Genomic DNA, 15,648 nt, shown 5'->3' on the forward strand with positions numbered 1-15,648 from the left:
TCACATAATCCACTCATGTTATTCTATGTTCTTATAATTTTACCATAACCAAATGTTGTAACCACAAATTTCCATGGTGAAGTAAGCAACTATTGAAATAGAATGTTTCTCTTAGTAAGAGAGTCTTTTAATTTTTTTTCAAATAATCTTTATTTAATATTTATTCTATTAGAAATATGAGTTTTTGTATTTAGTGATTTAGTTTTTCCCAGTGATCTCCCAAATTTCTATTCTTTAGGTGTACTTTACACTTTTAATATTGATTCCAGTTTTATTTTTTAGATTTAGATTAGCCACATCATTATTATATGTTATTTTTTTTCTCTTCTGATTCTTTAGGGAACCACAAAATCTCCGTAAATTTACCTGGAAATACTTTTTCTTTTTATATATTCCTTAATGACGTTTTTCTTTATTCTCTCAATAATTTGGCCTAACACTTGCATTTTATTTGATCCGTTAGTCACATGAAAACACATATATTTCCGTTCTTATTTCAAGAGATTCTGGGGCAACTACTGTCAGTTACGTTCAATGTGTATGCCTTGATGCGATTTACTCCTTAAAACGCTATGCTTCCCACGCCCACGAAGCCACGATGTTCTTATTTCAAGAGATTCTTTACACTTTTCTGGGGCAACTACTGTCAGTTACGTTCAATGTGTATGCCTTGATGCGATTTACTCCTTAAAACGCTATGCTTCCCACGCCCACGAAGCCACGATGTCTCCGGAAGATAAAGATTAAAGTTTGAATTGTTCCTTCATACCTCATCTTATGACGTGTTGTGTTGTGTCGAGAGACCTCATCCTGGTTGTTCAATGTGTGACTGTGGGAAGATAAAGAATAAAAGCATTAAGTCATGATTTCATGAGATGACCAAAGCTTGAACTGTGCTCTCATACCTCATCTTATGAGGTGTTGAAATTACCCGTTGTGTTGAATGTGTATGCTTCCATGTGATTCGCTCTTGAAACTTCATTAGCACTATGCTCCCATCATAAAAGAGCATGGCGTCATGAGATGACCACAGCTTGACTTGTGCCGTCATGCGTAATCTTATGAGGTGTCAAAGAAAAAAAATCTAATTGGCAAAGCATCAAGCTACATAGAAAGTCCAACGATAAATTCGCTTGGAATCTACGCACTTCCGAATTAACCACTAAGCGAAGGAAGCAGATAACTAACTTGTGCACAAAGCCTAGAAATGCATCCTTTTTCGTTCCCCTCTCTCTCTATATATATCTTCAAATTTGTATTTGTGCTCAACATCACCTTCTATCGAAAGGTGCAAGTCTTTTGTCATATTGTGCCAAACAAATTAAAGCCATGGCATCTGAGCTTGTGTCGCAGGTAGTGTCTTACTGCACATTTTACTTTGACAAAGAAGCAAGGCTGAAAGGTCATTCTCCCGATTGCAGAGAGCGAGCCCTGATGAATTATGTCCGACAAAATGCACAGAAGGGAAATGCAAAGGCCGTGCTCGATGCAATTGACAGTTTTACTGACCAATCCTGGATGACAATTTTAGGGAAGGAGAAGGGTTATATTCTCGATGATGCCGTGCAGACTTATGCTCCCAGGGTTGCGTTAGAGCTTGGAACTTATTGTGGGTATTCTGCCATTAGGATTGCTTCAAAGATGACTGAGCCTGACAGCAAGCTGGTTACAATAGAGATGAACTCACACAACTTTGGTATTGCCAGTGAAATGATAGAGCATGCAGGTAAAAGTTCTAACAATTCTCATATCAATTCAAATAAATATGTTGTTGTCACATAGTCATCAGATTAAGTCTTAGTATTATAGTCCTGTTTGACAATTTATATTTCCCTTCTGAAACACGCATGTTCAATAAGAAAGATATTATATATATATATATATATATATATATATATATATAATTCGACAGCGATACAAATATCTTTTTCTCCTTCCTACTTTTAATTTAATGTCTCAGTAAACATTAACGCTTATATATGAACATTTATGACTTTACTTCACAAATAATCATGGAATGCATCAATTACTTCATATGTCTGTATCTTCTAAAACTTTAATATAATTTTATGTGCATTTGTTTCTATCAGGACTCTCCTCAAAAGTGACAGTGCTAAAAGGTAAACTGAGTGAACTGGATGACAAATTAGACGATATTTTGAATGAAATATCAGCTACGTATTTTGATTTCGTGTTCATGGATCACTCCAAACATTGCTATTTGCCGGATTTTATGTTACTCGAGAACAAAAGCATGCTTGGCAAAGGAACCTGTATTGTTGCAGACTGTGTAGGATATCCGGAGGCTCAGAACTACATGAATTATTTGCGAGAGCACCCTGAGAAAATCGAGAGTGAGGAATACACGTCCTCTGCACAGTGCTGGCCATGCAAAATGAAAGTGTCTACATACATAGTTGATGGAGAACACTTAGTCACTTAGTTGTGGAATAATATATGATTTTGGGGTTGAACATTATAGGCGTGCCAGAAGATGAAAAAAATAAAAATGAAGTACCATGAGTCATCATGTTTATTCAAATATTAGGTATATTAGAAAGTCATTTTGTAAATATGTCTCCTTCATTTGAGATATGCTATTTTCATCAATGTGGATTGTCTAGTGACAATTATCCTTTTTATTTTATGGGTTGCAATGGATTGTATATACTGGCAGTGGAATAATGAAATTTTGTCCATTATAGATGAGAATCAATTTGTATATATTATTGTATAGTTTTCAGCATATTATATATAAGAAAGAAAGGATAAATATATAACTATGTATAAATAGGTGAAAAGAATAATTTTAACAGATGAGGTACAGGTTTATTCTGCTATACAGTGTGCTATATTGATTTTAGTGAATTCATTTTTATTTTTATATTCACTTATAGTATATTGGAGGAATATAAGTATTTGGTTTATTACATGAAAATGTATTAATATGAAATTTGTGGAAATTAAATTTGGATGAGGAGGATCTCTATTCTTCCTCTCAACTACTTTGGATAATTCCAATTAAAGATTTTTATATGTTTTATGTTAAGATATATATATATATATATATATATATATATATATATATATATATATATATATATATATATATATATATATATATATATTTATTTATTTATTTTCAAGTGATTTGATTTATAAATGTAATATATTAATTTAAAAGTTTTGTGCAAAAATGGGTTTTCCAACCAAGTGTGAGGGAGATGTTGTTCTTTAGTGTTACATTTGCAAATAATAAAACAATGCTTATATTAACAAGTTAAAAAAATAGTAATAACCAAAAAATAAAAAACCAATGTGGGTCATAATTAAAATACTTTAGTTTTCATCTTTGTTTTACATTAATTTTATATACAAATATATAAAAAAAAAAATCTATTTTTTTAGTGTGAGGGAGATATGTAATTTATTAGATTTGACAAATAACATGTAAAAATAATACCATTGATATTATATGATGTGTAATTCAGTTTATATTTAGTTAACATGTAATAATTAAAAAATATATATATTGATAATAAAAATTTAGTGTGAGTCATAAACAAAATACTTCAATATGCATATTGAATAATCAAATTTTATATAGATAAAAATAAATTTATTTTATTTTTTTCATATATTTATTTTTTTATTATAAAGGAGTTGAATATTTTTTTTTATTATAATGGCCATGTACTTATTCATCTTAATATGAGCTGATATATAATACCAAAAATTGAAGAGAAAAAAATGAATTTTTTCCATTATTTATTTCACTAATAGGTTACTTCAATATCTAATATGGTGTTCACATATAACATTTTAAAAATATTAATAACACATATACACAAGCCCATAGACAAATAGATAGTCAAACAACCATGTAATATTTTAATTTTAATAACCACGTGTATTAACATTTTAATGTGGAAAATCATAAATAAAAAAATATTTTAATAATCTCTCTCTCTCTATATATATAGAACTAGAGAAAAAAAAATCTGGTAGTTAAACATTTTACAAGTGTTTGAATCCATCTTAATTCTAAATCTACCCAAAGTCTAGGGGAATCATATTTGTCCCATAGGAAGCTCAATTATTGATATAAGGTTCAAATCCCCTTTACATTTACCCAGAGGATTTATGGAGAGGAGGACAAGTTGTAGACCACAAAGGTTTACTAGTAACTACATTTTCTCGGGTTGTTGGGTTCCTCTAGGATAAATAAAGACCAATTATTTATGTGATTAATGAAAGATTAAGCATTTGAGAAAAAATACATACAATTTGAGGTTTTTTTTTTAAAGACAATGGAACATAATCATGATTATTCAAAATATCACGAAGAATGGTTTAATAAACTCATATTTAAGTGTTTTTATAAAAATGGTTGACTATTATGTTATAGATATATTACCAATAAGTAAAAGTAGATTTGCATTTTTTTTTTAATAACTTTCTACTCTTTTCATTTTGCCATTTTGGTTGTATCAAGGGGTAATCTGCACCTAGTACGGAAGAGATGTTGTAACGTTATATTATATGATCTTACATAAACATTTTTACTCCAACAAATTACATAACAATTATATATATATATATATATATAATCTAGATTTGTATTAATTTTGGATCTACAAAAAGACAAGAGGGATCAAATCTCTTGAGGTGAAAACCTCTTTTATAGTGAAAAGAGATTTGATCCAATTGGTCCAGGGTAAATCTCTTAAGGTGCAAACAATCTTTTATAGTGAGAAGAGATTTGAGTTTTAATATTTCATAAGGGTTGTTTAAATTTTATAAAAAGTTCGAAAGAAAAAAAAAAAAACTTAAATAAAACTTAAAATAAAATAATAAGTTTATATATTATAATACAAAAAATATTAAATTTATTATTAAGTTTACAAAATTTATATTAATATGCTTTCAAATATCTTTTTAAATGTCATAAAATGAGATGTCAAATATTCTCCAGAAAAGTATTATTTTTTCATAAGGACTTTTTGTCACACTTCTAGATACACATTAATAAAACCATAAAAGAAAATTACACAGTAATCAATGAAATTACCATATCAACTAGCTGATATTTATGTTGAGATTAAAACTTATAGATATATGTGCATTTGGACATTTATTTCACCATAAGCATATATTTCTATAGACATATAACATTATACACATGCATTAGTAATGAATTACAACATGATTGATGGCGTTATAGTTTAATGTATGGTCCTATGGTTATATGACCGTAGTTCGGAGAGTATCTCAGGATTCTCAAATGATCAGGTGGGAGATTACGCTATGGACTCTTCCCGTTGGTATGAAGCTGTCATCCCTCATCTTGGGAAAGTCATTGCATCCACGGCTCATATCGCAGCAATTTCATCTGATGATGTTGAGAACTCCCCTTAAACCCTTATTGTTTACCAGTTGGGCGACTTTTCACATTTGCTCTGGTTCGACAGAGTGCTCTGTCTACTCCATATCTAGTTCATGGAAATGGACGCCCTCATCCCTTCAATCCATGGTTTGGTACGATAGTTTGTTGTTTGCCCTGTCATGCCATGAATCATTTCAGTCATTCTCTGGGGGAAGCGTTTCCTGCAAGGTTGCATGATGTCCTCCAAAGAATTCTTATCCACCAAACCATTTCAAGTAAGAGTATTTTTTCCCTTGTTAGTTTCACATGTAATTTCTTGCAGCAAGATGTGTCCTCTACTGTTGCTAACACAATTCTATGTTTTGGCTAGGATGATTTGGAGGATTTCATGCGACGAGGGTTTAGCTTCGGTGGTCCAACACCTACCAAATTCAGGCTTGTCTGCAAGGTCCGTGATGGGCCTCTATATTGTTTCATGATGTGGTGATCTTCAATTCTAACTTCATTGTCTCTACTATATTAGTTACTTGAATCATACATAAGACAAATTTTTTTACTACATTCCTTCTCATAAAGTGCTAATTTTTTTCTTACTGAAACAAGCTTTATTTTTCACTATAGTACATTTTCTTGTCCTTCATTTTGGAGGAATTCGAATGATTTACCATAATAGTCAATTTCGGTTCTTTGGGTAACTAGCCAATTAATTCCAAATAAGATATCAAATGAACCCAATAAAAAAATATTAAGTGGGGCTTTTGTGCACATGTTGCTTGTTACTAAGTGGCGTGAATTCAAAAAATTAGTCACTTTCCTTGTTACTCTCGTGGTGATTTATACCAACCATGATTGGGCATGTGGTTTCTTCTACGAGGTGCATGGCTCTATAATTTTGGGGGCTAATATAAACAATGTTAAAACCTAGTGCTAATTGGAAATGATACCTTCCATTTTGATTACTAAGGCTTGATGATCTACTTGTATGTTATCTTATTCTACATACACATGGGGTATGGTTTGAGCCACATCATTCACTATTATTACCTCTTGGAAAGTGTACAAGTTCTTCACCCTCTACAGTTTGTTAGGGAAATATTTCAACATTTTATCCTCTACACATCCCTAATAATGTAATGAATCCTTCGTGGTCCTTCTGCCTCTTCCCATGTTGATGTGATAAGTCAATCTCTATTTGTAGTGAGCAAGCTCTGTTGGAACACACCTTTAGTAGATGTATTGAAATTGATATTTTTACCCATTTTCTTGTACCTTGAGGGTTGTGATCCTTTCCTTTAAAGTTGGCTTTGTCTTTCTTCTAACAATGTATTCATAATTTATCCCTATGCTTGGGTTAATCATAAAAATACTTGGCCTTTCTGATAGTGTTATCTAATATCTTTGGTTCATTAAATTTAATTATATCTTGGTAGGACTATGGTAAACCACTCATATGTCTCTGAATATCCACCTTCTCATCCTTGATGTAGGGAACATAACATAGTAGTTCTAAAATGTGTTGGTGTATGGATTTAAGGTTAGTTTTCCTAGATTGTGCTCATGAAACTCATTGATTTTGTTGTCATAATAACTCTTAGATAGGTACTTTTCATATAAATATTTATCAAATATTTTCCAATTTAATTCCTTTTCTTTGATGCCTTTCACATTTTTAATATCTTCCCACCATATGTTAACTTTTCCTTCCAAGTTAAAAATGACAACTTTGGTCTTCATATTCTAAGAATAGTCATGGACTTTGAAGTACTTCTTTAATCCCCAAATTCAAGATTCTTCTTCTTTACTCTTCTTAACCTCTCCATCAAAGACATGGGAATTTAATTTCTTGAATGCTTCGATTGTCTATATCCATCTTCCTTTGTTGGTAGTGTCTTTTTGACCTAGTTATATAACTAGATAACTTTTCATTGATGTTTGTTTCTCTTTCTAGAGTGATAATTGGTGTTCTCCCCCTCACTATATCTTCACATGAAATCTTATGCCTCTTCTTTGACTTGCTAACTTTTTCTTTATTGGTTTCCAATCCATGTTATTGTATTTCAAATGGGATTTTCTTGGATTTATGCCTATCTAGTTAACTACCACTAGGTTCATGTTTCCTTTGCCTTTGCGAATATTATTGGCTCTGTAATATCACCGAATTCATCACTTTTACCTTTATTGAGCTCTAAAATCCTTTTCATTGTTATCCTTGTAGCTCCTGAGTTCATCTCTCATGCTTATGAGGGTATTCATCCAATTACGGGAATCCTCTTATGAAATATTTCCAACTAAATCTTCCTCCTGGTTAGGAATGGTTTTATTCATATTTTATTATACCATTATGTTTTTCATTCTTCTATTTTTATTCTATACATTATGTATTCTTATGTGTTGTCATACCCACATAATTGTCAACTAAATCAAGCATAATCCCCACCTTGGTATGCCAAAACCATGCATGTTGACCTAAAGTTATTGAAGCAACCACAACCCATGTATGTTACATCTTTTTGAGAAAAAAAGGACAAACAAAAACTCCATCTATGATAGTAATCACATCAACTACTAGTTCAAATCAACATTCATTTAAAACAAAAAAGGAAAAAATTACACATTATTCAAAGATCAACCATCTTGTTTAGTTCGTTGAGATTTTTCCAATGATATAAATTTTACCTCAATATAAGTCCCTTAGCCCATTAAATGGGTCATTTCGTCAAGATAAATCTATGTGGCACCCACATTACCACACCTGGCCCACATGGTGTCACACCATTTCCATGTGGGGCTCCACATCGCGCACCCACCATATTAGTAAGCTCACATGCTTTAGTTCCATAGTACTAGTTACCCAAGGTTGGTATTCTTTATCTCCCTTGCATCACTTCTCTAGGCCAATATTCTTCAATCCTTGTCATTACTTTAGTGATTCAATATTCTTTACCTCACCGGTACCAGATACATAGTACCGCATTCTACATTCTTAAGTAGTGATTATCTTATTTATTTAATTAAGTTCCAATAATGATGATCAAATATTAATTAATGGACAATCATTTAATCTTGTACATATCATTCAATGGTTTGTACATAGAAAACATTTTATTTCAATTACACTGTTCATTTCATTAATTGAATAAAACATCTTATAAACTTCCCTCACTTCTCTAAAAATCTTGCAATTTTGTTCAACTTGTTCAAAGAGATATGATTATAAATTTACTGAGGTTGAATACAAAGGTAATCATACAAGAGGAGTTGCATACCATATTTTAAAGATTATTGATCCTCTGAACAAACTAAGCTACTTTATTCTTAAGGCATTGTGGTTAAATAACAGAGCATAAACACACAATTTCTCATATCAATCATGAACTAAATATTGAATAGGACATTCCAAACATTCATTAAAATTAATACACACACAATATCTCACACTAACCATAAGCATATCATTGAACATCATATTTCACGATTTAAATATAAAAATGTAATATAGTTATCTATATATCTTAAATTAGCTAGCAATTGAAGGAGGGACTCCCACTCTCCACCCAACCATAAACAAAGTACACAACAACTTTCTTATAGGAGACCACCCCCAAGCTAGATTGAGCTTCTGAGGAAATGCTTGCTCAAGGAATTCACACCAAAGGATTTGTTTAACACTTAAGATTATGTAGCCCACTATCTAGTTGGCTTATCAATTTCTCTCTAACAACAAGCACCAAGGTTGTTTATTAGTTGTACTTACAACAAGCACTAGTGTGGCTTATGGTTTGTTCCTAATAGTGGGCAGTAGAATGACTCACTTTTTCCTCTATGTTGATTCTTACCAAAGGTTCAAATGGGGTGTTATGAGTATTAGGTGTCAGAATCAACTTCCTAGTTGATTTATTAGTTGTATTTTCATTGCATGCATCACAAGGTTATGATTTCCATTGTCTAGGTGGTTTATCAAGTACTCAACAACCACCACAATGACTGAAAATTCATTTTCCAACTACTTTATGATATATACATTCAAAAATGGAATTTAAAAAATGAAAAATTTTAGATTATAAGCACCGAGATGGATCAAATTTCTCAAGATGCAAATATTTTTTAGGTTTTGCACTATAAATGTGGTTTTCAGCTCAAAATATGTAATCCCTCTGTGTGTTTGTTAGATATGTGGCTAACATGCATCTGAATTGGTAATAGATCAACCATGAACAATGTTTATTACTGCATTTAACTAAAATTATCCTATGTGTAGCCTCCCATAAACTCTACTCTCATTTCTCAATTAATCTCTACACGCATTTCCCAAAAATTTATTCTTTCTAGTTGTCTCTCTATAACTTGAGGATAGGTTAAACTAGAATTGGACAAAATTTGAGTGATCATATCATAGTTTATTCCTACATGTATGATTATATTTAAATGGGAGTGTTGTGAAAAAATTTCACTTAATTATAATAAAACCTAAATATCAAAAGAAATCATAATCCATGAAGATTGTATGGTGCACAAGGTAATGAACTCCACCTCTTTTCCTTAACGATTGATAGGTATAGTCTTATGGGAATGTATAATGAGATGAACTAAGTGGATTAATTACTTAGTACAAATAGTTAGAATTCGAAAGGTATAAAGGTAATGAAATAACTCTCTCACCACAACCCTTAATCGATTAATTACTCAATACAAACAATTGGAATCAGAAATATACAAAGGGAATGAAATAGTTCTCTCATTGTAAACCTGACTCTCCCTTAGCTACTTTAAATAAATTATCTACAACTACTATTTTATATAATTAGCTCAAGGATTTTTACAAGCCAATTCTAAGAATGAATTTATAACTAATACAAAGTGTCATTTCCATAGAAATCCATTAAAAGGAAACCAAGCTATAATTCCATTGAATAATATTCAAGCAAAATTCATAACTGGCTTATGATTTTGGAAAACGTAATGGGAATGTAGAAATTTCCAATCACAATACTTCCGTGGCATTCTATGTTTCTTCATCTCTTAGCCAAAAGAATACATTCCGTGTTTCTTCATCTCTTAGCCAAAAGACCACAAAGGTTGAAATTTATGAGAGATATAGGGGATGCTAGGGAATAAGAACAACACCAATGACATGACTCCTCACATACATTTATCATGCTTCTTTCCTATTCATTATTTTTTTGAAATCTCTATTTTTCTCTCCCTCAACCCTTTTTTTTTTGTTGCATTCATCTTTACGTTTACTTTTATTTTTACATAGTTTGATAACCTTCATTATTGTTGTATTAAATTAAAATTAGAAACATGCATTAACTCTTTTAGTTTAGATGGATAGAAAATTAGGAGTTAGATGATAGAAAATTGATGGCTAGATGATGAATATCATCTTCATTAATATTTATTGAGATATAGTTGGTTTATCTAATCTTAAAAATAATTTTAGATTATTTAGGATTGCTTTACAATTTTATTTGTATGATAAAAAAATATTTAGAAAATCATTGCATGATCACAATAGCTTTTGATGACATAGAAGGTTAGAAAGATTGGTTTTTTGATTAACATCATGACATCATGATTTGATTTAGATATAAGTTGAATGCTTCAATAAAACAAACTTTCATCTTCAACTCTCTTACTATCACACAGATGATAGATTTTTTCAAATCTCTTACTATCACAAAGATGATAGACTTTTTCATCTTATGGTGTTTTCGATGCTGTCTGATTTCCAATTTTCTTGTTGATGTTTCTTTTACGCTAGTCAAATAGATACATATTTACACTGAAGGTGCCCTTATGGGGGCTTTGGATATGTATATTTATCCTATGAGATTGTTTGGTTTTTTCCTCCTCTCTCCATATAAAAACTCACACGTGGAACCTGCAGATGTCATGAACTGACAATGTCCCAAATGGAAAAACAAGTTACCAAAAATATGGAGAAATTGTTGGTAAGTTTCTCTTTTAAAAGTTTAGTCTTGCTTCTTTCCAACTAATGGATGGAAGGAGAATCATAGATAAGGGAAAAATAGAGTTAGTTGTCGAGACAAGATGCATATGAGTTTAGAGCAGAGAAAGAGAGGGGAAAAGGGAGGTTATATTTAGGAGGACACAACCCATATTGTAAGGGGTTGATTATCAAAGCAAGAGACGAAAGGAACAAAGATGAGACTAGAGGATATAAAACCCTTGCCATAAAATAAGCGAACAATTTGTTGGGAAATCCCCACAGTCACCATTACATATTTTTAACCAAAAAAGGTTTTTTCCATAGTTGACATTTTTAGTGTATAATATTGATGGGGATGTGTTTTCTCTATTTTTGTATTTAATGTGTCATAGTAGCTCATGGATAGCATAGTTAACGAGTATGTTTCAAGGTGGGTATAAACCAATTCATATTCCTGAGTTGATATGTTTCTAATAGCTAGAAATGAGAAATAGAGATTTTATCTACAAAATGGATGTATGTGTTGTCATGGAGATTTGCCTCCAGGAAGTGATGTTTCGTGACATAATAATTTGTTTAATTGATTGGTTGTTAGTACATTATGTTTAATTAATATAATAGTTGATCAATTGATTATGTTTGATTTGTAAACATTTCCATAAACAACAACAACAAAACCTTCCTCTGCAAGACATGTTATATAGGTTATTGTGTAGATCTTCCCTCTACTTATGGGAGCATTCTTTAATTTGTTAATCCATAAAGATTGTCACAGTTCTCATAGTTAAATTGATGTTGATGTTAGATAAATTCACTTTTGAGTAATAACACATACTAGAATGTTATGCCTTATTTTTGGGCATCCTCTAAACTTAGTATCTACCAGACTTAATAATAAAATCACTAGATTTGAAAGGAGAATATTTTGGTGCCTAGACTGACAATTTTTGGACCTATCTCAACGCCTATGCGGTAACATAATCCCTAGACGTAAAGAAATTCCATCAACTGCAGTGATTGCAAGATATGCACAGTATGAGTATGGTAAGGAAACCTTAAACTATTTTCCAAGAGGAAATACAAGGGGTTGAAACAAAACCCGTTCACCATTTTCATTGTCATCAAGACATGCGAAAGTGTAGCAATTTTGGATAAGGAAAACCATGTCTTTTTCAGATTATGAAATTTTGTTGGCCTTGCTAAGATTTTTTGGTTAATACATGCAACAAGGTCAATGAAAAATTTCTTCTTCCTTTATTAAGTCATATATTGAATACAAAAATTTGTCACGCTCTATTAAAAAATGACTTATGAAGCACTCATCTCCTTTGAATTCTATTTTTTCCTTGCACTCCCTTGAGAAAAATGGGTTTCCTTCATTATAATTTTCATTGATTTCACAAATTTGAATGCTTGAAATATTCACAGTATCCATTATGCTTCTTCTATGATTACTTAATGACATATCTCCAAGGCAATGATTTGTTGTAGAGAGGGGAAGTATAATTATCTTCTTAACTATAGTTTTTATTGTTTTCACAAATTTGCATGTATGGAAGATGAATTATGCTTCTGTATGTGATTACTTATATGTATTGTAATGATTTATTTCTCAATATAGAAAGTTATAAGTCATCATCTGCTTGTCTTGCATAGAGGCCAAAGAGGTTGTTTTCTTGTTGGCGCTAGAGTACTAAATTTGTGTGTTTCCATGGGTATTAATGGAATGTTTGGGTAACATTTCTTGCTCATGAGCCATCATCTCAAACAATGTTGGCGAAGATATAATATTCTCTACAGGTGGAGAGGATAAAGGGCTCAATATGTCAGCATTGAGGGCAGAGTTGAATTTCCCATAACCCAAAGAGGACTACGATACAACAGTAGAAGTGAAAATTTCCATTATGGGTGAAAACCTCCCTAAAATTGATGAATTTTGAATGGCTACAGGATCTCGTTGGTGGGCTTTGAGTGTAAGGATTTTGTATGAGATAAAAACTTACTTGATGAGTAGGAAAATCTCACCTACCTTGATTATGTCCCCTGGATTCAACCTCTCATGCTTAGTTTCACTACGGAAGCCATCAGCTAGGGCATAGGTGAAAAGAGGAACACTCATACCATATATAGGCAAGTTTCATTATCCTTTTCATTTCTCCTATTCATTTTTATGAAGATGATTCATATTTACACAACCATTATTGTCGAGGATGAAAATCCTAACAAAGTTGTTGCACATCGAGCTAATGTTCGGGAAATTTCCTTAAATAATGAAGGTATCTACTTAATCCTTCATTACTTTACACCTTTGTGTCTTGGAATCGGAGTCACAAGGGGGTGTCATGTCTACAGTCATTCCTAGAAATTCTCTCATTCTAACTCCAAGAGAGAATTATTGTGGTACAAAGTGTGATAACCAGGAAGAAGTGAATTTCATGCTATATGAAGGCAAGAGAGAAATGGTTGCACATAACAACTTTCTAGGTGAATTTTAGGTGAGCTGAATTCCACCAGCTTGTTGTGGAGTGACAGGCATTAAAGTTTTTAGAAGTGGACACAGATGGAATTCTGACGGTGTCAACTTGATGCCTTTGATGTGCATAAATTTTTATGAAACCAGCTCACAAAAAGATAGAAAAGAGAGATCCACGCCTTAGAATTCAGCCTCTTCGAGGGGGCAACCTCCTTTACATTACATAAATGAACAATTCTTGGATGATACAAATGACAAAACCTCCTTTCTATATATAGGAGTCTAAGGAGTCACAATATAATCCAGCCGACCTAACAATAATAATATAAAGCCACAAAAATAACAATAGAGGGATTCTATGGGGCACAGAAATAACAATATGGGGGTAATAGGGGCACAACAATATAAATAAGTGGTTATTCACTAGTATTATAGGGACCCAACATGCCCCTCTCCTTCAAAAAAGTGTTGTCCTCAACGCTTGAGCAGTTCTGGATACTTCTGCATAAAATTCTCATCCTCCCATGTGGAATCTTCAGCGGATAAGTTCTTCCACTTGATAAGATACTCTGAAATTGATCGATTTCGTAGCTGTCGAGTTCTTGTTTCTGTGACTGCTTCCGGTTCCAATATAATTTTTCCTTCCTCGTCAAGTTCTGGCAATATTGTTTGAACTGGGAGCTTGTCGCCTATAACCTTCTTTAAACATGAAACATGGAAAACTGGGTGCAATCGAGAAGCTGCAGGAAGCTCCAATTTGTATGCCATAGTACCAATCTTTTCCAACACCTTGTACGGACCATAATACTTTGGTGATAATTTATTATCCTTCTTAGCTTGCTTTAGGGACATTTGCTTATATGGTTGTAGCCGTAGGAATACCCAATCACCTACATCAAAACTTCTTTCACTGCGATGTTGATCTGCCTGTTGTTTCATTCTATTTTGTGCCAACACGAGGTTATCCTTTAAGAGTTGGAGGACTTGTTGTTGATGTTCGATGTGATGTTCCACTGCTTGAACCTTAGAATTTTCTCTTAAATATGATGTGATTGATGGTGGTTGATACCCATAAAGTGCCATAAATGGGGTCATTTTTGTTGCTGTATGGAAGGAAGTGTTATACCACCATTCAGCCAGAGGCAACCATTTGACCCATTGTGTCTGTTTATCAGATACAAAGCAACGAAGATATCCTTCCAAACATTTGTTTACTATCTCAGTTTGCCCATCAGATTGAGGATGATAAGATGAGCTATGAGCTAACTGAGTACCAAGACAAGAAAATAATTCTGTCCAAAAATTTCCAGTGAAAATGGGATCTCTGTCACTTACAATAATCTTTGGGTTTCCATGTAGCTTTTGAACTGTTTCCATAAATGCAGTAGAAACTGTACTGGCTTTAAATGGATGTGATAATGCACAAAAGTGTGCATACTTGGTAAGTCTGTCAACTACCACCATGATGACACTCTTTCCCTCAGACTTGGGTAAACCTGTGATAAAATCCATTGAAACCTCCTCCCAACGTTGGCTTGGAATGGATAAAGGTTGTAATAGACCCGGTGTCTTAATTGTTTCAACTTTATTTTGTTGGCAAACCAAACATTCCGCCACAAACTTTTGAATATCTGATTTAAGGCCATCCCAAAAAAATTCCTTCTTAACCCTGTGGTAAGTTTTTAAAAATCCTGAGTGCCCTCCTAAGGGAGAAGTGTGCAATTCCATAAGAATCTTTTGTTTTAGCTGGGAATTCTTACAGAGGTATAAGCGATCTTTGTACCATAACGAATCATTTTTTCAGCTAAATGTATCAGAAGTACTGGAATCTTGTTG

At 32.4% G+C, this 15,648-nt stretch overlaps 1 protein-coding gene across 1 annotated transcript; it reads left to right on the plus strand.

Moving 5' to 3' along the window:
• Positions 1 to 1,298: 1,298 nt before the first annotated feature.
• Positions 1,299 to 2,572, plus strand: LOC149210370 (uncharacterized). The gene is made up of 2 exons (XM_089394422.1): positions 1,299 to 1,726; positions 2,091 to 2,572. The coding sequence occupies exons 1-2, from the start codon at positions 1,330 to 1,332 to the stop codon at positions 2,441 to 2,443; spliced, it is 750 nt and encodes a 249-aa protein (XP_089250548.1). The 5' UTR covers positions 1,299 to 1,329; the 3' UTR covers positions 2,444 to 2,572.
• Positions 2,573 to 15,648: the final 13,076 nt, after the last annotated feature.

This window comes from Pinus tabuliformis, chromosome 1_2, assembly GCF_031772625.1.
Source record: "Pinus tabuliformis cultivar Carrire ecotype Pingquan chromosome 1_2, CPIR1, whole genome shotgun sequence".
Classification (NCBI taxonomy): Eukaryota; Viridiplantae; Streptophyta; class Pinopsida; order Pinales; family Pinaceae; genus Pinus; species Pinus tabuliformis.

Bases quoted from the DNA above. Each gene is read 5' to 3' on its own strand.
- LOC149210370 (XM_089394422.1), top strand. From the start codon at position 1,330: ATGGCATCTGAGCTTGTGTCGCAGGTAGTGTCTTACTGCACATTTTAC. The intron at 1,727-2,090 runs GTAAAAGTTCTA...TGTTTCTATCAG, and splicing joins TGAAATGATAGAGCATGCAG to GACTCTCCTCAAAAGTGACA.